At 39.3% G+C, this 26104-nt stretch overlaps 1 protein-coding gene across 1 annotated transcript; it reads left to right on the top strand.

The window, feature by feature from the left end:
- The first annotated feature begins 669 nt into the window (after positions 1–669).
- Positions 670–23518, top strand: LOC118802066 (polymeric immunoglobulin receptor-like). Its single transcript, XM_036562527.1, has 13 exons — positions 670–703; positions 1536–1841; positions 2868–3173; positions 5078–5383; positions 8754–8876; positions 8968–9014; positions 9122–9181; positions 14845–14904; positions 15012–15068; positions 18489–18551; positions 20691–20750; positions 20837–20902; positions 22245–23518. The coding sequence occupies exons 1-13, from the start codon at positions 670–672 to the stop codon at positions 22335–22337; spliced, it is 1581 nt and encodes a 526-aa protein (XP_036418420.1). The 3' UTR covers positions 22338–23518.
- The last annotated feature ends 2586 nt before the right edge of the window (positions 23519–26104 follow it).

Consider the following 26104-nt stretch of genomic DNA (forward strand, 5'->3'; position numbering starts at 1 on the left):
CAATCAGAGTACATGTGAAAAGCTATGTTTGAATAAATTAACTTTACATACATATTGATAACAGCACCATTTGTCCAGGAGCTTATCAATACTTCGGTACTGACCAATCAGGAACTGGTACACATTTAATACCAGTTCTTGTTACCCATGCCTACCCTACAGTTGTCATCTGTGTTCTGCTCGGATATTAAACACAAAGTTTGTTGAAGAGTGGGAGATTGCTGTAAAGGTAACAGGAGACTATACTTAATACTTACCTCACAGGACAGAACACTTAAGTAAGTATTAGAAAAGAAGTGCAGAATGTGACTCCTTTTTGTCCAGGGAACTTACTGTGTTTTCTGTTAAGCACTAAAGTGTGTGATATAATTCAGCTGTGTAGTATTAATAAAACAAAACTAGTAGTGCACCCAAATTCACAGCATGACAAGAAGCATAGAGTCCAGAGAAGATTCCAAAACAGGAGATGTAAGGTGAGGTGTATGTAGTCGCATATTTGTGCACATATATGTGTACCCATTTTAGTCACACTACAGTTTCTCTCTGTAATATTGTGTGTAGTCTGGATTCAGTGCTGCCTGTCTGGAGTTGGTGTCTGATTGTGTTCTATGCTGACTCTTAATTGGGTACTTCAAGTATGAATTCCGTGTGTGATAGTGCTGTTCGCATATGGCAAAAAACCTTGAATCTTGGTTTGGGATTGGTGAGCAGCAGGGATGTGCATTCTGACTAATTTTGATATTTGAATATTGAGTACACAAGTTCATGAATGGATATCCAGTTAACCACAGGGGAAAAAAACAACTTTAACTGTAACTAGTTTAGGGATATAGGCTCAGCTTTTTAGGTGACAGCACTGGTGATGCACAAAAATATAGCAGCGCACAGAGGAAAATGTTTTATTGTTCAAAAACAGCTGAGGGAAGTGAGGTGGGTTTTCATGATGGATGATTAACAGTGGCTGCCTCTTTAAAACTACTATTAAGCTAACAGGGCTAACAAGCATTACGTTGGATGCTGATGAGGACTTCATGTCACAAGGTATTTTCTCCTCATGTGGCAATAAGATATCTGTCAGATAAATATATTTTTATTGTTTTGGACCAAGGTAACATTAGCTACAGTAACCTATTTAGCAATGCAGCCATGCTATCCTTGCCTTCTGAGTCACGTCCTTAAAAACACATTTATGAGGCAATGCACTCACATTCAGGAACTCTTATTTTGAAGTAGCAACTTATAAAATATGTTGACTGTTCTTTTTGCACCACTTTCAGTGTGTAATGACCTTAAGGCAGCATGTACTGGCCAATTAGATCATAAAATGAAGCTAAATTGGCCAGCTTTGCCACCAAATTACAGATTAGTGTTATAAAGAATTTTGCTGTGTCAAAATATAATTCTCCAGATATAATAAAGACTGATACTTCAGTTCAAAACATCTTAATCCTTATTAAACACATAGAAACACACAAACACACACTACTATAGTAATGAACAGAACAGAAACACTGTGCTGCTTAATGTTCCTGCAGGCTGCTCACTGTCAGAGACTCAGGAGAAACTGATTATCAGATATCCAGGACAGTCTGTTCTCCTGCCCTGCTCCTGCACTGACCAACACACCAAACCTGTAAGTGTGAAATGGGAGCATGTGGACTCAGGAGGGACTGAGGTATCCAATGAGACGGAGCTCTACACAGGCAGAGTCCAAATGTTTAATAAGAACCTTCCAGCAAATCTCTCTCTACTGATCTCCAACCTGACTGAACAAGACCAGGGAACATACAGATGTTCAATCAACAACAAACAGTTCATCAACATCAGCCTCAGCATTAAAGGTAAACTGACTAAGACCTTAAAAATACTTGTATTTCACAGTATGATTAGGTGTATTTTCATCTAATCATACTGTGATATTACTGAAAAAGACATACTATCATTAGCACTCCGGTAATTCCTTAGTAGAGCTGAAAAGGCTTCACACACTGAATGTGATGCAACATTATTTTATTCACCCTCGGTTTGATTTTTGCAAACTTTCACAGATTACATGCACACAATCGAGCGATCACTGTTTTCTCAGGTGTTGACATGGAAACAACTAAGCTCAAGAGTATTTTATTGTACTGAAGCAGCATGCTCCTACAGACAAAAAGATCTAAAAAGACATGCACAGGGCAATAGGGGAGGTACAAGAAGGGTATTGAACAAATGCCAGACAACAAATAACAAATAAAAGCAAGGGCACTAAACAATACTGGTGACTGGAAGAATGAAGTCAGTCAGATGGCTGGAATAAACAGAAACAGAGCAAAGGAATAGTGCAAAATGCTAGGTGTATAGATGTCAGGATATGTCCCATGTATGTCCATCTTGTAGGCAGACTCATCATTAAGATGATGGATCAGTCGTGTCCCAGGAACCCATACTTTAACTGGTAAAAGGGATTAGTTTGTCCTCTGCTTCATCAGGTGTGGGGCTAACATCTCCAAAAGCAGCTCGAACTGGGTCTTGGAACTAAAAAGTAATCTGCCCAGTGTCATTGCTTGCATCTTTATACTTCAATATATTTAGACATTTTTGTTCACTTTCAGTGTGTCATGACCTTAAGGCAGCATAAGCTGTCCAATTAGATCATAAAATGAAACCTAACTGGACAGCTTTGTAATCACCATATTACAGAAATGTGTATGTAAAGAATTCTGCAGCATCAAGATATAATTTTCCAACTGTAACAGCAAATGACACTTCAGTTTAGACTCCAGACTTCTCATGAGAGAAAGACATTAGTCAATCACCATTAAACAGATAATGCAATCATAATGAACAGAACAGAAAGACTGTGCTGGTTTATGTTCCTGCAGGCTGCACACTGTCAGAGACTCAGGAGAAACTGATTATCAGATCTCCAGGAGAGTCTGTTCTCCTGTCCTGCTCCTGCACTGATCAACACACCAAACCTGTAAGTGTGAAATGGGAGCATGTAGACTCAGGAGGGACTGAGGTATTAAATAAGATGAAGCTCTACAGAGGCAGAGTCCACATGTTTAATAAGAACCTTCCAGCAAATCTCTCTCTACTGATCTCCAACCTGACTGAACAAGACCAGGGAATATACAGATGTTCAATCAACAACAATCAGTCCATCAACATCAGACTCAGCATTAAAGGTAAACTGACTTAGACCTTCAAAGTACTTGTGTATTCATCTTTAGCAGACCATTATATGGTATTACTGAAACACACAAAGTATCATAAAATTAATAATTTCATTTAGAACATGTTCAACTGATCGTGCACATCAAATCAGATGGTGAATATACGACATTCTTCTATTAGACGCCTGTTCAATTTTTGCAGCAACCTTGACTCACTCAGCCAGTCGTTTCAAGACCAAGATTTGTTTATTGTCAAATGTATTCAGAATACAGGGCAATCAAAAATACACTGAAATTCCTATACCGCATCATCATGAGCCAATAGATAAAAAGACAAAAAAGAAGTACATGGGCTGATGGGGAGAGGGAGGTAGTGCATATCCTAGAGGGGTATTGTACATTCTGGAGAAAAACATTGGACAGCAAGTAACAAAAAATAAAGGCAAACACTACAAGTGATTAGCAATATGGTGTGAGGTAGATGGCAGGAATAAATAGGAATAGTGCAAAATTGTAGGTTTTGGATGTGGGGATGCACAGTATAGAATATACAGTACAAAGAAAAGTGTATAGGATCCAATAAAATAAGACAGGATAGAACAGTGGTTTAAAGTGAGATGGCAGTGAATCAGTGTTTGCTGTAAAGAGCTAAGGCGGTTTGAGGAAAGAAGCTGTTTCTGAAGTGGGTGGTCTACGATATATACTTCTGAGGCATTCGCCAGAGGGGATTGGGGAGAACGGTATGAGATGCAGTAGGAGCAGTTCAGACAGTTCTTTGTTGGGGTCTAAGATCCTGGGCAGTCAGGTTGCCAAGTCAACAGTCAGAACACACAATACAGCTTCATTTACACCTGGCATTGCCATGCGTCCTGAGTGATACATCCAGTACACAATCATAAGTGTATAGTGTTAAGTACAGGTGTGAACAAGGGACAGTGTGTCTCCGAGACGCACTGAGATCCAATCACTCAAACCACTTTTAAAGGTGATCAGGGATGTATATGACCACACTACATTTGTAGTGTGAATGCGAAAGCATCTCAATGGGTCCTCAACAGTGTCGAAGGACCACATTAATCAACTGTCAGCACAGCAGAGATGAAAGCAGAGATGAAAGCAGCTGCATAGCCCATTTTTTCATTTTGCTCTCCTGTTTGTTTACAACTACAACAAGCCATGTAATTTAAACATTTATACAAACAAGGATTTATCGGACACTGTGCAGCAGCACCTTGACTATCGTGTACACCAAAGCTTTTTAGTCTCCTCAGGAGGAACAGTCACTGCTCTGTCTTTTTAAGAATGCTGCTGGTGTTGTGGGACCAAGAGAAGGGAGTCTGACAGCTGCACACTCAGCAATCTGAAACTGCTGACAATTTCCATAGGCAAGCCACTGATACTGATAGAAGTGTGATCATTTCTGTTTCCCTGAAGTCCACAGTAAGTTTCTTGGTCTTGGTGACATAAAGTGGTAGATTTTTGTGACTTGAAACAGAAAGATCTCCCTCCTGTAGGCAAACTCTTCATTAAGCTGATGGATCGGTCCCATGCAACCCATACTTTGTCCCCTGCTTCATCAGATGTGTGGCTAACATCTCCAAAAGCAGAGTACCCAGTGTTAGTGCTTGAAGATATACTGACTTTTTTTTCATCTCTGTCAGTGTGTAATGACCTAAAGGATAGCACAAATTGGCCAATTATATTAAAACAATGGAGCCGAAATGGTCAGTTCTGTAATAACCAAAATACAGATCTGCACCATGAAGCAATATGAAAATGTAATTTTACAGCTGTATCAGAAATGTTTACTTTGGTTCAGACTCAAGACTTCTCCTGAGAGAACTGATATTATTCAATCAGATAATGCTACCGTACTGAACAGAACAGAAACACTGTGCTGCTTTATGTTCCTGCAGGCTGCACACTGTCAGAGACTCAGGAGAAACTGATTATCAGATCTCCAGGAGAGTCTGTTCTCCTGTCCTGCTCCTGCACTGACCAACACTCCAAACCTGTAAGTGTGAAATGGGAGCATGTAGACTCAGGAGGGACTGAGGTATCCAATGAGACGCCACGATACACAGGCAGAGTCCACATGTTTAATAAGAACCTTCTAGCAAATCTCTCTCTACTGATCTCCAACCTGACTGAACAAGACCAGGGAACATACAGATGTTCAATCAACAGCAAACAGTCCATCAACATCAGTCTCAACATTACAGGTAAACTGACTTAGACCTTTAAAGACTTTGCAACTTAACTTTTACCTGCTCTTCAATGTAGCGGCATTCCTGAAACTGATAACTACCATCATTTGGTGGTTTTGCAGTAAGTTTTTAGTCACTAAAGCTGAAGAGATGTCTGAATTGTGCTGCAGTGCATCTGACACATGGTTTTCATACTCATTCACTGTTCAACAGTTGTTAAAAATCACTGTGAACAAACACAAGATATTGGTTTAGCACAACATCTGTTTCAGAAAGAAACAAACACACAGTCAAATATATGTATACTCCAAGTCAATTTCCACATTTTATTGACTTTCTAAGTGAAAATGAGAAAATCTTTATTTCACAAAAAAAGGATTGTATTGTTACTATAACTTCTTTGAAGTCTTTCACTGTGTTTCTCATGCTGTATTAGCCGTCTGTCATTTTTGGACATGAGACAAGGCAAGGCAAGTTTATTTATACAGCACCTTTCATACACTGCTGTCATTCAAAGTGCTGGTCTGCCATTTTTGGATGGGAGACTAGAAACGCCACACATTAACCAGCTAATCACAAGTGAAGCAGTGAGCCATGGACTTGGTTCACGAGGTGCTTCACATCTAAAAAGTGGTACCTAAAGTTTACTTTTGCTTTTATCTGGGTTTGTACACTTTTTTAAACAATGGAATTCTGTGACTATTCCATGACCTTTCCCTGACACAAAATGAAATTTCCATGCCAATTATTTAGCATAGTGCTGGGTGATATAGAATCTATACCAGTATACCGTGATACTGACATGCCATTTCCTGTTTTGGTGATATTTAATTGTCTGTATTTTACTCATGGTATTCAGTCCTTGATGGTTTATATGTATCTAATTTACTTAAAATTCATAAAAAATAAGAAAACACAAAGCATGAGTTCATTATTTTTTTAATTTTAAACTTTAATATCATCTGATTGCTATTGTTAGTTATGCTTAACTGTAATATGTTTGAAAATACCATGATATTAAATTTAATATCATTCATTAAGTAAGCATCCTAAACCAATTTAACAGATAGACAGCTGTAATGAGGACTGTCACAAGGCTGTGGGTATCTAAGGAATTTGGGTAGACCAAAATAGCATGTTCAGTGCAAGAGTGTTTACTGGTGCAGTGCAAATGTGCAAAAAGTGCAAAACTTTAACAAAATAGAAAAATAAACGCAACATTATGCTATTTACAAATTAATTGTCAAAGAAAAGACAGAAAGTTAATTGTTTTACGACCCCTCCCCCCTACCTGACCCCCAGGTAGGTATAAACATTTGCATGTGGTATTAGAAGTATCTGTCTTCTGACTAACAAACCCAGTTGTATGACAAGCTTAAACTGATGCTGTGGTAAATATCTAAGCTAGCATGTAACTGAAATAAGGAAGTTGTTTAGGAGTAAGGGTTGCTAAAACAGAGGCAGAACGTGTGTGTGTAGTGTGTAAGACGACTAGAGAAATAAGATTATGTACTAGTCTGGCAGACCTGTTCTGTCACATCACCTACCACCTCTCCTGGATTGCAAAGTGAGGTAATCACGAAAGAAAGTCCACCAGGACATTCTGAGTTCCTTTCCTCTGACAGAGATGGAAGACAAACAGTACCACCTTGTGATCCGCAAGTTATGGTCCCTCATAGTATTCATCCATGTTAGTACTTTGTGGTCTGTTTCTAATATGAATTGAACAGGTAGTACCGGAGACTCCTTCCCCTTCTCCACTGTAGAATAACTTGTCTCCCATGGCAGCAACTTACGGCTAAGGTGCAATACAGGACACACTTCACCCTCTGGATCAGAGCAGCTGTGATTACAACAGCTGAAGCATTCACTTGTACAACAAATGCTTTATTAAAGTCTGGACTAACCAATACTGGCTCTAAGCATAGTGCATACTTGAGGGCCTGGAATGCCTGCTCACAGTCTTTTGTCCAGTGGACGAGACTCTGACTGTCTTTAGAGTCAGCTCTGTTAGTGGAGCTGCAATGGTGGCAAACTGAAGGCTAAAGCGATGATACCAGGCGACTAAACGCAGGAAGGAACAAACCTACTTTTTCGTGTGAGGCCGTGGTGTATTCCTGATGGCCTCCACTTCGTCAAGCTGTGGTTGGACCATCTTCCTAATCAATAGCCTAGGTATTTTGCCTCTGTCTGACACCATTCATACTTTTCGATATTTAAAGTCAAACCAGCGGTGATTATCTTTTGAAGGGCAGACTAGACTATTTGGGGACGAATGGGAGTAGTGTGTATAGTGTGATTCCTAAGTGTTGGTACAATTGTGACATCAGTTGAGGTGTGAAGTTCGTGCCTTTGTCCATGAGGATCTCATCTGGAGAGCATGAGTCATACGTTTTCAAACTCCAAAGTCCTTTATTTCAAAAAAGGGAAAGAAATTTGCCTTTTAATGATAAAGACCATTAAGTTAAATAGGTCTGTAGAGTCTATAGGACTTACAACAATATTAATCATCATCTAATGTTATACATGCTGCAACAAATAAGGAATTACACACACGCTGGATGCGGCACATGTTCAATATTCCTAAATCAAAGGAAGGATGATTGTAACGGTGGCAGACAGAACCAGACGCTCACAGATGAGGCTTGAGTTCAGATCTTCAATAACAAAGGGTTGGTCCAAAATCACAGTCGGGAAATGAAAGCAAGAAGTCAAAAACTACAGATCCAAAACTGGACATAAGAGCAAGGCAAAAATCAAGGTCAAGACGGAAAAACAGGTCATACACAGAAATGGGCAAACAGACAAAAGAGAAACGCTCGATATGCTCGTAGTAAGAGAGGATACTTTGCAATGTGGTTCAGAAAACAGACAGTTTAAATACAATGGAAAACAGTTGTGCATAATCAGAAGTCCCATAAAGCTGAGCGCTGATAGGTTGATCAGTTGGATTCCTGAGTCATGAGAAGCAGCGAGGGGTTCTGGGATTTATAGTTTGAGGTGGTTGTTTTGGCTGTAGTTCCAGGCGTGCCGGTGGGAGGCGTAACACAATTCCCAAGTTGGGAATTTACTGACTACACTGTTTAAAATGTAATTACACAATCACATTAATTACACTTACATAAGGAAATCTCAATCTGTTTTGATGTCATCAAATAATAAACATTTTTTTCTTTCCACAAAGCAAAAAAAGCCCCACAATAACCTTTTCTTATCAAATTCAAATCATGCTAAAATATATCCTCTTTTGCTTACAAACACAAATGTGGTATACATCTGCACTTTCTGGACAATTTCTCCCACTTGTTTCAATGAGAGAAGAGAGAGAATCAGTGTGAAATTACAGCACAAACCCCCTTTTTCACAGTAAATCCTGTATTTTCAGATGCCTCCAGGGACACCAGAGAACCAGTAGACCAGATGCTAATCATCATCGTCTGTGCGCTCTTACTGATCCTGCTCTTACTGCTGGGAGGAGCTGCTTACACCTACTGGAAATATGGAAAAGGTATGAATAAGTAGACATGCACTCACACACACAGGAAAATGTACTACACATATGCAGCTTTTATACAGCTTGTTATGTTCAAATTCCCCAGGAAGAAAAAAGAGTAACGAAAAAGAAACAGGACAGAGAAGAAATGAGGTACAAAAAAATCAGCTTTAAACATTTTTACAATCAGAAGTGGAAAAATAAGGTGTTTATTGAATTACTAACATGTGCCAACTCATGAAACTCATGGCTTTCTTCAGGATGACATAACATACTCAACTGTAATCCACGGTGGAAACAGCAAACCACCACAAGACCAGGTACCTTTTCAATTCTAAACATTTTCAGTACAGAACCTAAGTGTTGGTGTCTATATGTCTATGAAGCTTAACTGTAATAGTACTGAACTTACCTGTAATAGTGCATCACTAAGGACTTGCCCGGATCATGTTCAGTGGAATGCGAAAGAAGTAAAATTTTACTCATTTTCTACATCAAAGACACAAGAGAAGAAGTGTAAGATGTGGATTAAACATGTTGAACATGCATTACCAATTAAAACGGAGGAGAACAAAAACAGCATGGATGGTTTGTGGACAGAGATTAGATGAAGCTGAAGACAGCTTCTTATTATTTGCCCGTTCCACCTTAAAGATGTAGCAGTTACATTTAGATGCCTGTACGGGTTCATGTTACTACTGCACTAAGGTGGAACTGAAATTTGAATAAGAAGCTAACTTCAGCCTCAAGAGATCAGCCTATCAAATTCAGCTCAACTCGTGAACTGGCCACAACATCAGCCAGTCTGGTACTGTCTGACACAACAGGCAGCTCTACAGAATTTATTGCATTTAATTCAGATCTTCAGTTCATTATCAGTGCGCCAGTTATTGAAATTAAAGCTCCAGTTAACTGGGCACATTTAAAAGTATATCTGTCCCATAAAGTAGGTCAATTTCAAAGCTGAAAACAAATGTAAAACTTCCCTGTTTTCTGCAAATTTGGTACTCACAGTGCTGTTTCACTACAAAGGCTGGAATTGGCTTGTGTTACAAAAAGTAAAAAAAAAAAAAAAACAGCTACCAGTCCTGCAATGCATCGAGTCATTACAGGTAAGTCGGATCATAAACATGTTTCATGCCCACCATGGCATTACGCTGCCTTATGATTTGTTTCTGCTTTTTAAGATTGCTGTGTTGTTTTTCCTCATCTTTGTACATCCCAGCTATCGGAAGTTTTGTTGTCTTCTTTGCACAGAAGTTGTGTCTGTGGTAAGCAGGTGCATAATTTATAGTGAAGGTGCTGCAGTGTTGGTTGTGTTTATGAGAGTCTTGCTTTCTGGGTCGATTGCTATAGTTTTGTATCAGGGTGTAAGTGTTGGAATATGTAGTGATGACTGCACTGCTGTTAAAAATAAGGGCATTAGCATGTTTTGAAATTTTATCTACAAGGTTTGACTACCCACTTTGTGTGTGTGTAGAGTTTGGGGAGGGCTGGTCTCCATCATATGACTCCCTGGTCTGAAAACAAGTCCACTCCAGCCCTGCAAGCTACTTTACCTAACACTGGAAGTATGCTATTTGACAATATCTAAGGTGGAATGCATACGTTTATTCTTGAAAATACATAATCATTTATTTACCTTTCCTATGGTACAGCAACGGTTCTACTCATTTGTTTTCATCTCACCTGTCTGCCACCAGTAGTGATTAGCTATAAGCTGTTGGGTACGGTTTTCACCTGGATGACCGGAAGTAAGGCAAGAATGAGCCCAAGTGATTAGATGATCTCTAAATTGTGTCTTTTCTGATGGACACTGGTCAGGGATTTTGGTGTTCTCTAGAGCTTTTTCTATTTCTTCATCTATCTCCCAACAGATGGAAGAAATGTTAATGGGTGGGGGTAGAATGTTTTCAGACTCGTGAGTGCTATCAACTTTTTCATCAACTTGATAAATTCTAGACAGAACTTTACCATTTGTATTAAGGGATCCCAGGTGGGACAAAATACTGAAATTAAAACTTGAAAAGAATAACGAATGTGCTTGGCAGGGGTTAAGACGTTCGCTGTATGCACATTCTCCAGATTTTTGTGATCACTTAGGACAGAGAAGGTAATTAGCACTTTCTAGCCAATGGCTTTATTCTTCTTAAGCGAGCTTTACTGCAAGTAGCTCACAGTCTCCTATACCATATTTCCGTTCTGCTGGTGTGAGTTTACGTGAAAAGAAGGTGATTGGGTGTAATTTAGAAGACTCTCCCAAACTTGTGACAATACAGCTCCCACTCCAGTCTCAGGCACAGCAAATGGTTTGGAAAAATTAGGGTGTTTCAATAGTGGGGCTGAAGTAAATGCTTCGTTGAGAATCTCAAAGGCTCTCTCAGCCTGAGGTGTCCAGCTTATTCTATGGGAGAACCCTATAAGAGGGCAGTTAAGGGTCCAGGAATCCTACTGAAATTATGAATAAAATGTCCGTAAAAGATGGCAAACCCTAGAAATCACTGGAGTTCTTTAACAGTAGTAGATTGGGGCCAATTCACCACAACCTCCACCTTGTGATCATCCATTACCACACCACTAGCACTTAGACCTGACACACATGAGTCTCGAGATCAGGAAAGTAGATAGGAATATCATCAATCATCGTAAAACATCATTAATGAATGTCTGAAACATAGAGGGAGCATTGGGAAAACCAAATGGCATAACCAGGTACTCTGGAGTATAGTGAAACGCCAAGAGGGACAGGATATAGATATTTCTTGGTTACTTGGTTTAGAGCTTGGTAATCAATGCAAGGATGAAGACCTCCATCTGTCTCTTTAGCAAAGAAGAACCCTGAGGCTGCTGGGGAAGTTGAGGGTCGGTTAAATCCCTGGTCTAGAGCTTCTTGTATGTACGTATCCATGGCACGTTCCTCCTCTTGCATTAGGGAACACACAATTTGGGAAGAGTAGCACTATCAATGAGAGCTATGGCGCAGTCATAGGGAAGGTGCAGGAATAGTTTTGTGGTGTTTCTCTTATTAAATGACTCATGCAAATCAGAATATTCTACCAGAATGTTACAGATAATATCTGAATTGGGACTTTCAATAGAAGTGGATCTGACAGGGATGGAGAGAGAGTCAAGACAGTTCTGGTGACAGTACTCTGACCATAAAAGGAGTGAATGGGTAGACCAAGAGATGTTAGGATTATGTTGTTCTAGCCAGGGTAGACATAAGAATATAGAAAATTCAGTCGACTAAGAAAGAAATCTGTTCACTAGTTCACTAGCACACATTCAAATCAGTTCAGTTTTGTTGGTGATTTTCCCAGTTCCAATAGGCTCTTTGTCCAGGGCAGCTACCCTCAAAGGGTTTCTCCAGAGGTGTCACAGGAATTTGAAGTCCATCCATGAGTCTCTTGTGAATGAAGTTTCCTTCGGCTCCAGAGTCAATCAGGGCTGAAACAACAGAGGAGAGGTTCTGGCAGTGAATAGTTACAGGCATGATGAAAGACTTAGAAACCCACCCCTTTGTGGGAATATTCATCACATTTTCAGGGGTCGGTGCCTGAGAGCTATGCAGACGGGCCCAACAGTCACGCAGAACAAGACCAGCACTGCCACAATACAGGCACAGTCCTCCAGTCAGATGACGAAGTCTCTCCTCAGGTGACTGGCAGAATGAGCCATACTGCATGGGTTCCCTCCATGTCTGGGTTTTCTCTAGGCAAAATGGCTGGTGATTTGATTCTTCTTTTGCTACCCAGAAATTTACAGTCTCGAATAAGCTTGTCCAGTCAAATTGATTGAATCGAATGAGTTTATCTAGTGTTAATTTATCATCTCCACAAGCCAGCTCAGTGAGAATATCAGGCTTCAGTCCCTGTCGAAACATAACTAATAAAGCCAGTTCATTCCAGCCACTACCAGCCATCAGGATATGGAATTCAAGTGCATATTTGGAAACTGAATGAGCTCCCTGACAAGAGCTCACCACATACTTTACTGTCATGAGGATAATCAAAAACCATACAAAATTCTTCAAAAATTTTTCATATGCTTGCTGCTGGGCCTTGGGCCAGACAGCGGTTGCCCAATCTAAAGCTCTGTCGGTCAAACATGAAACTAGGTATGACATCTTTGCCAGATCCAAACTTGGAGGCGCAATATTAAATAAAATAGTGTACTGCAAAAACCCACAGCATTTCTCTGGATTACCATCAAGTTTATCAGGTTTATTGACAGAAAAAAACAAAGCTAGAAACTTCAACAGATGCAGAATCGACAGCAGCATTCTCACTCTTACCAGACATACCTAGAGCTTGTAGTTGATAAGGGAGCTCTTTAACATTGACCACCAAATGGCCTAGTTATGTTTGTTGTTGCTAGTTGCTGTCTGTCAGCTAGTTGCTGTCTGTCAGTTAGCACTTCGAGGGAGTAACGCCCAACAAAACCTGTTGGTGTTGCCCGAGTAGATGACGCTAATTGGTAAAGGCCTTCCAAAAAGCCTCCTGATTTACCGTCTGCATCGATGGCAAGGTATTTGCCATCTTAGTGAATGAGGCTTTACTTGAAAAGAGTTTCACAATACTTGACGTTAAACGTGTGGGTCAGATCTAAAAAAAAAGCAATCAGGAAAAAGAGTACAAACATAACCAAAGCAACCAGATCAAAAAGGGTAAAGACAAAAAGGTAACATCAGAGAATCCAGAAAAAGGTCAAAACACCAAAGTGGCAAAAACAGCAAACAGAAAAACACTCAGTAGTTCTACTAGAGAAACAATACCTCGCAACTTGACCTGAACTATGCTAAAGTCTGGGCTTATAAACTAAACAAGGCATATGATACAGAGAACATTAGTAGTCAGGTGATTGTGGACGGTGATCAGATGAACGAGGAAGTTCTGAGTCATGTGATCTTCAACTGGATTCTGGGAAATGGAGTCCAAGTGTAAGTCTAAGCTGGAGGGCTGCGTGATGAATTTAAAGGGCGTCGGTGTCTGTTTTGAAGAACACATCACAAATCTTGCAGGACTGAAACTGATCACTATGTGTTGCTGAGATATAACTAGCCTATTATACAAATGTTGTGTGACAAATTGTCAAAAAGCGCAAGTTCGCTAGCGCTACAGAATTACATTCGTGCTTATGGGGATAGCTAGTAGCTCGTGTTGTAGAAAATCTGTCGAGGGTGGTATAGTTATGCTTTGCCTAGAGTGGCACAATGGCCCTGCTTACCTTTAAGCAAGCAGGTGTCACTGATAACAGGGACGCGGGAGTTGGAGGTGCTGTGGGGGCCGCAGCACCCCCTGATTTCAAGACTACAATTGCTCAAAACAAGAATAATAATACAGAGATCTTTTTAATAATGTGAGTGTACAATGAAGGTTTATTTTAGAGAGGAGTTTGTATTTTTCTATTTGTATTAAACATCTGCTGCTCAGTCTTCTGCTCAATGTGTGCTTCAGTGTTACATCTCACCATGTGATGTGACACAATTTCGGTGCCACATTTCAACAATGTGATTTGTCGCTACCTAGTTAAATTTGCCTAAAGTTTGTCCAGAATGAGATATGAATCACTGGTCAGATGTGTCAGTTATATGTACATGTCATCTCTTGCTTTATTTTATTGCAGTATGACGTGATTTAAAGTATCAAAAAATTCAAATGGAAAGAAGGCAAATAATTTTGCATGAGGGTATCGTTCATGTCACATATACACTGTTTAAAATTTCAGCACCCCCAACTTAAAACACCTGTCCCTGGCTGATAATGGTATATATGTTGAGATGGAAGTGAGCTTTACCATACAGGCAAATCCAAAACTGATGTGTTCAGAGTAATTTTCCCTTTGGAAACAAGTAGAAAACAACTTTCTTCAGTTTGCCAGGAACATCTTGTCACTTTCTCTGGGGTTTTATACTCAAAATATATCCACACATTCAGCAAGCTGCAATAGTGAGTCTTTCATGATTCATTTGTTTTCTTTCTAGGACAATGTAACATACTCATCTGTAGCACATGGAAAGAAGGACAAAGCCGCCAAAACTGAGGTGAGCACATGTACAGTCAGAAATTTGTATGATTTAAATGAATGTGCAGCTAATCCTACATGTTTAAAGAACTGACTATTGTATTGTGTACGGTATGTTTTCTCTAGGACGTGACCTACTCCTCCTTAGTTCATGGTAAAAAAGGAAAAGCAACACAAAAACAGGTGTGTGTAGTGTTGAGCTGTACTCCCCTTTTTAATGCCTTTAAACCATCTCCAAAAATTACCACGGTATACAATATAACCAGCGTGGAGGGTGAGGTTGAAAGTAACATAAGGTCATAAGTGACATTAAACACTTATGATGCTTTTTGCCGTCTCATTTTGCATTTCAAAAATAAGTGAACACAGTACAAAATTTTCAAATCATCATTGAAGTCATACCATCTATCTAAACAGTGTTACTAACTAGGAGAGACAAGCTGTTTAGCATTAGCTTAGCTAGCATGATAACAGCTCTGCCCACCACAGAACAGGTTCAATTCTACTACGCAGAACTACAGCACAGACAAAAGTTTAGATGATTTATTTAAAAATGTAGTTAAGTTATAATGGACTTTTTGGGGGAGGAACATGCCTGAAACCCCTTCTTCTTCCAATCTAACACCTTATAAATTTACATCCTCATATTCTGTCTCCATGACAAAGCAGTAACAGTTGTGGGATGTCAGTGCAGCTACAGGCTACTCTGCCTCAGACCTTGACTCTCTCTCCTGAATTCCCTTTGGTCATCTGCCTGCTCCTTCTGCAGATACAGTCCAGTCCATTTCCTACTGAAATCTATTTTCTGTCATACCTGCTGTTCTGGCTACTGTAGCCTCTCCCTGCTTGGTTCCAACGCTTCCTGCGCAGCTGCAGCGCTCTGAAGCCTCGATGGCTTTCCCTAGCATGGAGCTAAAATTCCTGTCCCTTACCATGCCTTGCATCTACAATGCCTTTTCTTCTTAAGCTTTTGTCACTATTCGTCAGTTTTCTGCTGCCTGCTTAAATCAGTTTCAGTTCTAGTTTTATTCTGTGGTATATGTTCTTACTGGGGACTCCCTTATTCAATCCTATTGTATTGTGTTCTCTGCCTATGTAATGTTGATAGTGCCAGTTGATTTTTCTTACATTCAATTCCATGTAGTATTACATTATTTAGTGATGTTGCAGTTGGTCCACCTACTAATCCTAACACCTCCCCCTTTCTACCAGACCTTTTGTGCATCACAGTTGCACCCATTTAAATCCCACCCCCACCCCTTTTCACACCCCCCCACCCTTTTTCATCCCGGTCCCTCCTTTCTTCATCTCTTCATCCCTCATCCTCCCCCACTCGTTTCTTCCCTTTACCTCAGGCATCCCGCAACTCCTTTCTGATTCAGCTCGGCTCCTCATCGAAACTCATCGCTGTCTTAATTCAGCTCCATTTTTTCCTTTTGCCTTCGGACTGCTTCGTTTATGAAAATGCTGCCTGTGCCCCTTGGAACCTGCTGCTCTCCTAGTCATTTCGGCCATTCTTCTGCCACTGCTGATTTGACTTCCCTCATGCTTTTGCCATCACTCTCTCATCCCATTCCGCTCTCAGTCCCTGGGAGCCATGTGCCATCACAATTTCTGGCCTTTTGGGGGCTTAAATTCCAAGCAAGTTATCCTCATCCAATGCCATAATAAACAACTTTGCTGTTGGCAACAGGATTTTCCATGCCAAACTTCCTGCAGTGGCAAGAGTATCATTCAGTTGCCTGTCATCAAGCCCATCAACCCCCATATGGAGCAACTACCTTCTAACAGCCATCCCTGCTCCATGTTCATTTCATTTAGCAGGATATAATCTGCTTTACTCTCATCCAACCCCTCTGCCTACCATGTTTAACATGATCTTCACAATCCAGTGTCAGGTTCCCTTGTCAAGTCCTGGTTCCTCTCAAGGTTTCTTCCTCACTGGATTTTTTTCCTTGCTGCTGTTGTCTTTGGTTTCCTCATCAACAGTTCAGACCTGGATGTTATGCAGCATGCCACTAGGTCACCCTGAATCAAATTAATGTGCTCCATCTTACAACTCTAGTAGAAAAACTACTTACTCCAAGCACCATACAAAGGACCAATATATCTAGACCTCTTTTCTGCCTAGGCTAAACATCTCTACCTAACCATACTATGCCTTACTCTGATACCCAAATGCTAGACTGTTTGACCAACACCTGATTCAAATCCAGCTCCTCCATATTCAACTGTCATACTCATACCAAGTTCTCTACCCAAGCAGCTACACTTCTTGTCACTTCAGACTCCTGCAGGACAGATTTCTGGACATCTGTCTTTCTCATCATATGAAAATCACTCAGTCGTAGACCTTAACAGTTTCATGTTCGAGTTCATCTTGGAATTTTTGGGGGTCTGGCCTTCTAGCTACAGGCAAAAACTCCAGCCCAAGTTCTCAGAGTTCTCCTCCCTCCCTCAATGAGTCATCCCTCATACAACCACCACATGTAGAAGGCATGGTCTGAATTCACAAAATGTAGTTATGTTATAGCTAAAGTTTGGGGGGAAGGAACATGCCTGAAACCCCTTCTTCTTCCAATCTAACACCCTATAAATTCACATCCTCATCCTCCATTCCCATGACAAAGTATTCACAATCCCCACCACTACCCCATCCCCTTCTTGTTCCTCAGTCCTACGTCAGTCCTACCACAACTATGAGGGGGGTTTGGCCATCTAACTACAGGCATAAGCTGCCTAGAACTTCAGCCCACGTTCTCAGAGTTCTCCTGCCTCCCTCATTCTACCACCACATGTTAAAGGCATGGTTCAAACTCACAAAATTAAAATCTGAGTTGAGAGAAGTTGAACAACCACAGAAGGGACAGAAAGGTGTAATTAAACCTGTTACGTGGTGTTTGGATCTGAAACCTGATCTGTTAACTTAAAGCTAGCTTAGCAAGCAGGCTACAGACCCAAACAATGCCATACACCACAGCACAGGCTTGATTTTGAAAACTGGTGCTCTGTCAACATATTTAGATGTTAAAAATGTTTGAGAGAGCAAAAGTCAAGAGGCTCATGTTGAAGTGACAGACATAGTGGTGGTTAGGACAGTAGTGTTTTGCCTAAGCTAACAAGAGCTTAGTTGGCAGGTCGCATAGCACAGTACAGCCTTTGTAGCTAACTGATGCTCCCATTTAGCTCCCAAGTACCTCCCATTTAGGGATAGTGCACCCATTTAGAGAACAACACGAATGACTTTTGTTAGAGTCAACGCTGAAATGTGTTCTGTGGTGTGTGTGCCAAGAATGTGTGGTTCTTTTAAGTGTAGCTCTTCGCCATGGCTGAGCTATCATGCTTAGTTTTTCTGAGCTTTTTCTTGGCTCAGATTCCCCCCCTCTATTTGTGAGCTCCCACACCACCGATCAGTGAGCCCTTTAAAATATAAGTAGTTTGTATAATGTGTTTATTTATCCATTCAGACATGGAACAGAAACTTGACATCATTTTTAAACACTGTCATCATTTTTACACTGAACCCTGTGTGTGTGACAGATAAAAAAAAGAATTAATTGCAAAATCCTTCACTGTTTTGAATGACTTCAATGTTCTCTCTAGGCTGAGGAGGACGTGACATATTCAGATGTAGCTTTTCGTAAGAATAAATCAGCAGAACAAAAGGTACGTGATATGTTTTTGGGATCAGTGTTTGGTTAAAGATCTTTCAATTAAAAAATATTATGATAATACTCTAACAGAATAAGGTAGCAACTATGACTTCATATTGTATTTATATAATTCCCAGTCAACACAATCATTAAGTACAAATTATTTTTTCCAGCAAAGGGAAAAAGGAGAAAACATATTTAACAAAAAACTACACACTAGAAGAATAGAATAGACTTCATTGTCCATATCTGGACATTTGAAAAGTTGCACAAAAATAAAAAAATAAATAACCAAAAAAAAAGTACATACAAATACAAAACACAACACACAAGAGCACACCTCAGAACACACACCAGCTTTGAATATGCTAGTCATCAGTATAATTACAGTACTGCCTCATCAAATTATATCAATGAGTAGTTCATGAATTCATCAGAAAAATTCCATAAGAAATAAATGAATTCTTAAAAATATTTCTGTGGTCCAAAGTACCCTGTACCACTTTCCAGTAGGGAGCAGATCATATTCAACAGAGGATGAGTAGGATTCCCCACAAACCTCAGCAATTAAATATAACATCAGGTGTTTCAGTATTTAGTGAATTCACTCTTTACCTTCATTACATCATTCCAACTTTTTTCAAGAGACTTCCAGTTTTTCAAAAAATCTGCAGCCTTACCTCTAAGGTTCAGTGCAACACACACTTAACACCATGTCAGTGTCACTGCAGTGCTGAGATTGATCCACCACCCAAATAATACCTGCTCTGTGGGGGTCCTGACCATTGAAGAATAGGGTGAAAGGGGGCTAATAAATTATGCCGAAAAACAGATAAACTACAGTCTGTAATTGTAGAAGTACTAAGTGCACCTATATAGTACATGGTATATCTGTTTCCATAGAAGTTGCGACGGTGTACAAAATGTAAATAAAAACAAAATGCCATAATGTGCATAATTTAAACCCTATAATACAACTTTTTTTATATATATATGCCATTTTGAAAGCTGAGGCTACAGTGGGCACAGGCTTACCAAAACTGGACAGTTCAAGACTGGAAAAAAAAACATTGCCTTGTCTGATGAATTTTTGCTGAGGCACACAGATGGTACGGTCAGAATTTGATGCCAAGTGCATGAATCCATGGATCCAACCTGCCTTGTGTCAACAGTTCAGGCTGGTGGAGATGGTGTAATGATGTGGGGAATGTTTTCTTCATACTTTTTGGGCCTGTTAATACCAATCGGTCATTGCTCAAACTGAAGTAATGTTGCTGACCATGTGCATCCCTTCATGGCCACAATTTACCATCTTCTAATGGCTAGTTCGAGCATGCTAATGCACCATGCCACACAGCTAAAGTCATCTCAAACTGGTTTCATGAACATAATGAGTTCAATGTTCTTCAGTTGCCTTCCCTGTAACAGGAACTGAATCCAACAGAACACCTTTGGGATGTGGTAGAATGGGAGATCCGCAGCATGAGAGTGTACCTGAAGAATCTGTATGATTCAATCATCTCAACATAGACCAGATTCTCAGAAGAACTGAGGATAGGAACTGAGGCTGTTTTGAGGCCAAATAAAGGCCCCACCCAGTATTAGTACAGAGTTCCTAATAAAGTGCTCATTGAGTGTATCTAATCAATACATTATATCAATATTCACTTCAAGCGACCACGATTTGGATGGTTCAGCAAAAAATTACATTTACATTATTATTCAGTTAAATTATTTCATATGACCAGCTAAACAACAAATGAAACAACTCACCTTTGAGCAAACAGGTCTCATCGATAATGCTATGTATGTTGAGATGATGGTGAGTTTTGCCACACAAGCAAATCCACAACTGACATTTTTAGACTTATTTGGTCTTTGGAAACAAGTAGAAAACAGCATCTGTCAGGTTTCGTCCGTCAAGTTTTCACCACATCAGAAGTTTATACTCAAAACACATCCACACATTCAGCACATTGCAGTAGTGAGTCTTTTAGGATTAATTTGTGTTTTCTACTCACCTGTTGCAAGGAAAAATAAACCCACCAACACCGAGCAGAGCGCATACATAGAAATGTGTAAGATTTCGATGAATGTGCTGCTAATACTACATGTTTAAGTAACTGACTGACCTGTGTTATATTTTCTCTAGGATGACGTGACCTACTCCTCCTTAGTTCATGGCAAAAAAGGAAAAAAAACAAAAAAACAGGTGTGTGTGTTACAGATAAATAGAGAGAATTAAGTACAAACTGATAATCCTTTAATGTTTTGAATGACGTAAACGTTTCTCTCTAGGCTGAGGAGGATGTGACATATTCGGATGTAGCTTTTTGTAAAGCAGCCAAATCATCAGGACAGGAGGTACGTGACATTTTTGGGATTAGTTTATGTAAATATCTTTCAAATAAAAATATGTTAATACTCTCACAAGATGAGGAAGCAACTATGACTTCATCCCGCATTTATTTAACGTCTAGTCAACACAGCCATTAAGTACCAGTTATTCTTTTTCAGCAGAGGGAAAAATGAGAAAACAGATTAAACAGAAAATTATACACAAGCCTCAACAATGAAATGTAATACAATATGTTTCAGTACTTAGTGTGACCACTCTTTACTTTTATTACAGCTTTCATTCTCTTTTTAGGAGAACCACTTTCAGTTTTTCAGAAATAATTTGTAGCCACACCTCTAAAGTTCAGTCTTAGAAGCTGGTTTTGTATTTTCAGTGAGGTCTGTGCTCTGCTGTGGTCAGTCCATTGTTCTGAGAACACCTGCAGCTTTGTTTAAGTACATCTTGATTTTCAGCAGCGTGTTTGAGGTTGTTGTCTTGCTGTAGACATGGTTTGAAGATTATTTTAGTGCATCTGTAGTGTAAATACTACCTTCTGTTGCTTCCAATGACCTTAAAACATCTTCCAAAGACCTTCTTGACAGCCAAACACCCTTTCAGACTCACAGTGTAGGCTGTCTGCTCAGAAACACTTGTGGATTTTTTCAGATCTGAAGCAAGAATGGAGCTTGATTTTCTCCTCATTCTCAAAGACAAAAGTTTAATCTGATGGGGCAGATTTTGGTGGTTTACAGGTGGCTGCAGGTCTTGCAGGTGGTTGTTAGAAGTCCCATTTTCTCTGTAGCTTTTAATCAATTTTGAACTCCAGTTTTGGAACCTCCTATTGTTTCACTTATTTCATGTGGATTGTCTAATCTATTCAGAAATATCCCCTTTAGCAATTTTAGATGCTCGTGAGAAAGAAATCTGAAGGTAGCTAAGGTGAGTTAGTTGCCTGTGTTCATGTTGGTGTCTGTTTGAAGGGCAACATGATGTGAGTGCACAGTTTTTTTTTTGGGAGGAACTGTACCTGATTGGTTTTAGGATAAGAAGGATTAAAGAGTTGGTGTCAGCCTGCTTAGTAAAGCAGGCTTGCAGGCTTTTGGACAATTGTCTGTTATTTATGTTCCTTGCTTTTTTTCTGGGCACTGAAAATGAACAACTTGCGTAGTGGACATTTTGACTAGAAGGTCAATAAATGAAAGAGTGGTCTCTGACTTTTGCACAGTTTTGAAACCAACATCATTCAGCGCTTTTCATGCTCAATCAGGAATCATTACAAATGGTTCTTTGGGTTTAGAAGGCAGTGATGTGTGTGGAAAGAATAAAACCAGACAACATTATGATGTTTGTGTGTGTATTTCCTTTCAGGACAAAGTGACCATCTCATCTGTAGCTGTCAAGGCTCAAAAGGACGCTGAAGAGCCCACTGTTTATGCCAGTGTGAAGCCTGGCAAAAAATAATAATAGTTACAAAAACATGTTTTCCCTTATATATGTCTACACAGTGGCGTAGCGTCTGGGTATGCAGGACATGCACTTGCATACAGGCCTGTGAACCACTTCTGTGTTTTATGTTATTGGTGCATAATCGCCTCTGCAGCCAAAGCCTCATTTTCTTAAGGTTATATGCACACTGGCAAGTCTGTGTGCAGTTCTGCTCTGTTTCTGTGAAACCCACAGTGTGGGTCTGAAACTTGCTGCAACTGCATTAATTTCAACCCAGAATGAAACCACAACTACTACAACTTTTTGACATGTGGCTTGGAAATAGACTAAGAAAGGGGTGAGAGACAGAGAAGGTTACCAGTCTATTACATCATGTAACTTTACTAAACCAGTCGAGTTGTAACTTCGTTCACCTCATACATCAAGACTGAAAAGACTGACTGTTTGTCAACAGTTAGTTGATACGAAACATGATTAATTGCAGAAATGATGTGAAAGTTTTATTCCATTAAATCTACAAGAACAGGGTAAGCTAGAGCTTAGTGTTTATCTGCACTCTTCCGCAATGCTTCTGCATGGCGGAGCTTTTCGTCCATTGTAGCCCTAAAATCACTGCTAAGCAGCCATTGCTGGCCAATACTTTGGTCAATATTTTAGGTCGCAGCACGCCAGTGTTTTCGAGATCTGGTCATAAGAGGAGACTTTAAAAATACCCAACATCCTATAAAAGAGTAGTGTGTTTTGTTTTCTACCCATTTCCAAAGCAGAAAATAAAAGAGGAGGTCAGCTTTGTATTTCTCTGCCTGCCAGCCTCAGCTGAACTTATGTAGCTTCGGTAAAGTTTGCTCCATCTTTTAATGGAGTTTCGGCTATTTATACTGTATTTCAGTTTGCCGCTATTGTGGTTTTCTTAATAGCGTCTTGCATTCAATACGAATACAAAGACACCAATTTATTCTACCATTATATCATAATAATCTTGCCTCATATCAGGTCTTGCTGCGTACAGGCTAGAAGGTTACAACACACAACTGAAAGCAAGGAATAAAGGAGCGAGTTTGTTTCTTTTCTGCACTCTCTGCCTCTGTAGAGGTGCTGTAAACAGACAATAACACCACCACCATACATTTGAGTACCAGAGGCTATCAAACTGGTGACTGAGTGGAAAGAAAAAAGGTGACACTTAACACAAAACAGAAATAGCACCACATATTTAAAGCTGTGATAGCTGAAGCCATGCCGTAGTTATTTTTATGGCTCGGTGTGAATCATAGATGTTAGTGTGTTCTGCAGTGGTTACATTATACGATTCTGCAGAAAGTACGTTATGTTTAATGTAGGTTTGCTTGAATGTGAGTGTATGATCAGACAGCTTATGAGCTTCGCTGCTAGAACAGCACAAATATTTCTATATCCTATTAAAACAGGCTGTTAAAAGCTGTTAGCTTGTAGTGTCTGCTTCAAATAAAATAGTCACTGCTGGAAGAAAATCTTATATCTCCAAAAGAGTAATTTGACAAAGAAGGAAAGATGTTCAGTGATGTTGTATTGTAGGTCATGTTCATATGCCTTACATGACAGCTGACATGAACCTACATAAACATTTATAAAGGCTTTTTCCAATAAGCAACTTTTGTGTTCACTTCAATGTTGAGTTAACACACCTTGATCAAGTGACAGGTTTTACTGATATTAGGGATCATTACAGTTTCTGGGGTGAAATACAAAACACAGCATGTTGACAACTTTGTACCTCAGTGTGTTTTTTGGTCAAATGCCAAACACATAATGGTGATTATGTAACACAACTTTACAAGTGAGGCTGCAAAATCAAAGGTGGGCGCTTCTAAAAAGATGCTTTGACACTTTGTGGTAGCACTGAAAATCTACTGTATTGTAGTTCTATTGTGAGGGTTTTGATTCTGATCATGTTATGACAGAGTTATGTTTATTTTTTCAACCTCTTCAGTAAAATGAATTTAATTTTGCTGTTTATAAGATGTTATGAATCCTAACAGTATTGCTAAAAGCACAGAAATTAGTTATATATATATATATTATTTTATGAGTAAAGTGAGCTGTTTGTTCAGTTGTTTTTTGCTGATTGTTTTGACACTTAATCTGCTGCTTCATGGTGCCACGCCTTTTCTTTCTCTCTTGCTGGTGGGGCTGTAAGAAACTGTTTTCCTCTACAAAATATTCAATTCTCATTGAAAAGTATGATGTAGGATGTTTTCAGACCATTTTGTGTCACTTTTAGAAATGATTTGTGCTAGAAATCTTGTCAGGTTAAAATGTCCAGTGTAGTATTTGAAGAAGTGCATATGAAATGGACACTGTTAGAAACAGGAGACACTGTAAAAAAAAAATAAAAAAAAAATATATATATGCGACTAGAAAGTCAGCTGTCATAACATGCTGTATCATTTCACCCATAAAGTGTTAAGACACAATATCAGCACAAATCTGTCATGTTGGTGTTGCATCAACTTGAGACTTATGTCGATAAAAGTAGCTTTTATGAGAACTGCTTCTTATTGATTAATACTGTTTATTATTATTAACATTTATAAACGTTTATGTAGGTTTATGAGAAGGCTTATGTAGCTGTTCTGTAGTTTAATGAACATAACCTACAATAACATGTTACCAAATGTCCTTAACTTTAATACATGCAATGTATAGTCATATGCAAAAGTTTGCTCGCCCTGGTCAAATTATGCACATGTTAATGCACAATTACTATTCATTTGCTGAATGTAAAAATTAACATATTTTCACCCTACATCTTATTTAAATCAACATGTCATTTGATCAGGGAGTTTTCAAACTTATGCATACGACTATGTCATTTTGGGCCTTTCCTATTGGTCCACTCATCATGAAATGTTCCCACTATATAAAAGGGAGCTGGTGTTTTCAAATGGTGGAAAAAAAAAATACAAAGGAGACACAAGGTTTTGTTCTTAGTCATCATATGTTTGATAGAAAAAAAAATGTATGTGTAACAGTTTCTTAGTAGTGCTTTTAAATAACTAATATGTGATATTACTCAGACAATAATGAAGTGAATATGTGGAAAAAGTGCACATATTACATTATCAGTGCTACACAGAGGTGGTCCAGGGAGCCAAATGTGGCCTAGCTGTAGGTAAAACAGCCTTCTAAAAAGTATTGTGCTGCTGTCGGAAGAAAACCTCATATCTCCATTTCTGTCGTTTTTCAAATTTTTTACATAATATGAAAACACTTGTTGCCCTTTACATTGTGTGCTAATTTCATGAAGAATGGACCAAAAGAAATGGAACAAAATGACTTGGAAATAAAGTGTGGTTCCATTGACTTACATTAAAAGTAAAATATTTTTTTTTCCTTCTCCTGTAAAGTTGTCATTTTGGAGATACAAGGTTTTCTTCCAACAACAGGGATATGTTTGATTCCCATAATAGTTCTACTGAACATCTACAGTCAAATGGAAAAGTTAACAAAACAGGGGTGTTTAGACATCTGCATTTCCCTGTGGAGGGTGTGTTAAATTCAATAAAATTTTTCAATAAATTTTTATTGAAAAATCAATAAAAAGGTCATTTGTTCAGGGGCGCACAAACTGTACAAAAGCGACAGATCCTAAGAAGAGGAAAGGAACATGTCTGCCGCACGTCCCTTTCCTTGATGATATTTATTGGAACTGGCCCTTGCTGACCAGGTCATATACCACTGTTGTGACACAAATAATGTAAGACAATTGAGGCTAGCAATGTTGTAAATATTGTCCCTGTGCA

Source organism: Colossoma macropomum, unplaced genomic scaffold (genome assembly GCF_904425465.1).
Source record: "Colossoma macropomum unplaced genomic scaffold, Colossoma_macropomum, whole genome shotgun sequence".
Lineage (NCBI taxonomy): Eukaryota > Metazoa > Chordata > Actinopteri > Characiformes > Serrasalmidae > Colossoma > Colossoma macropomum.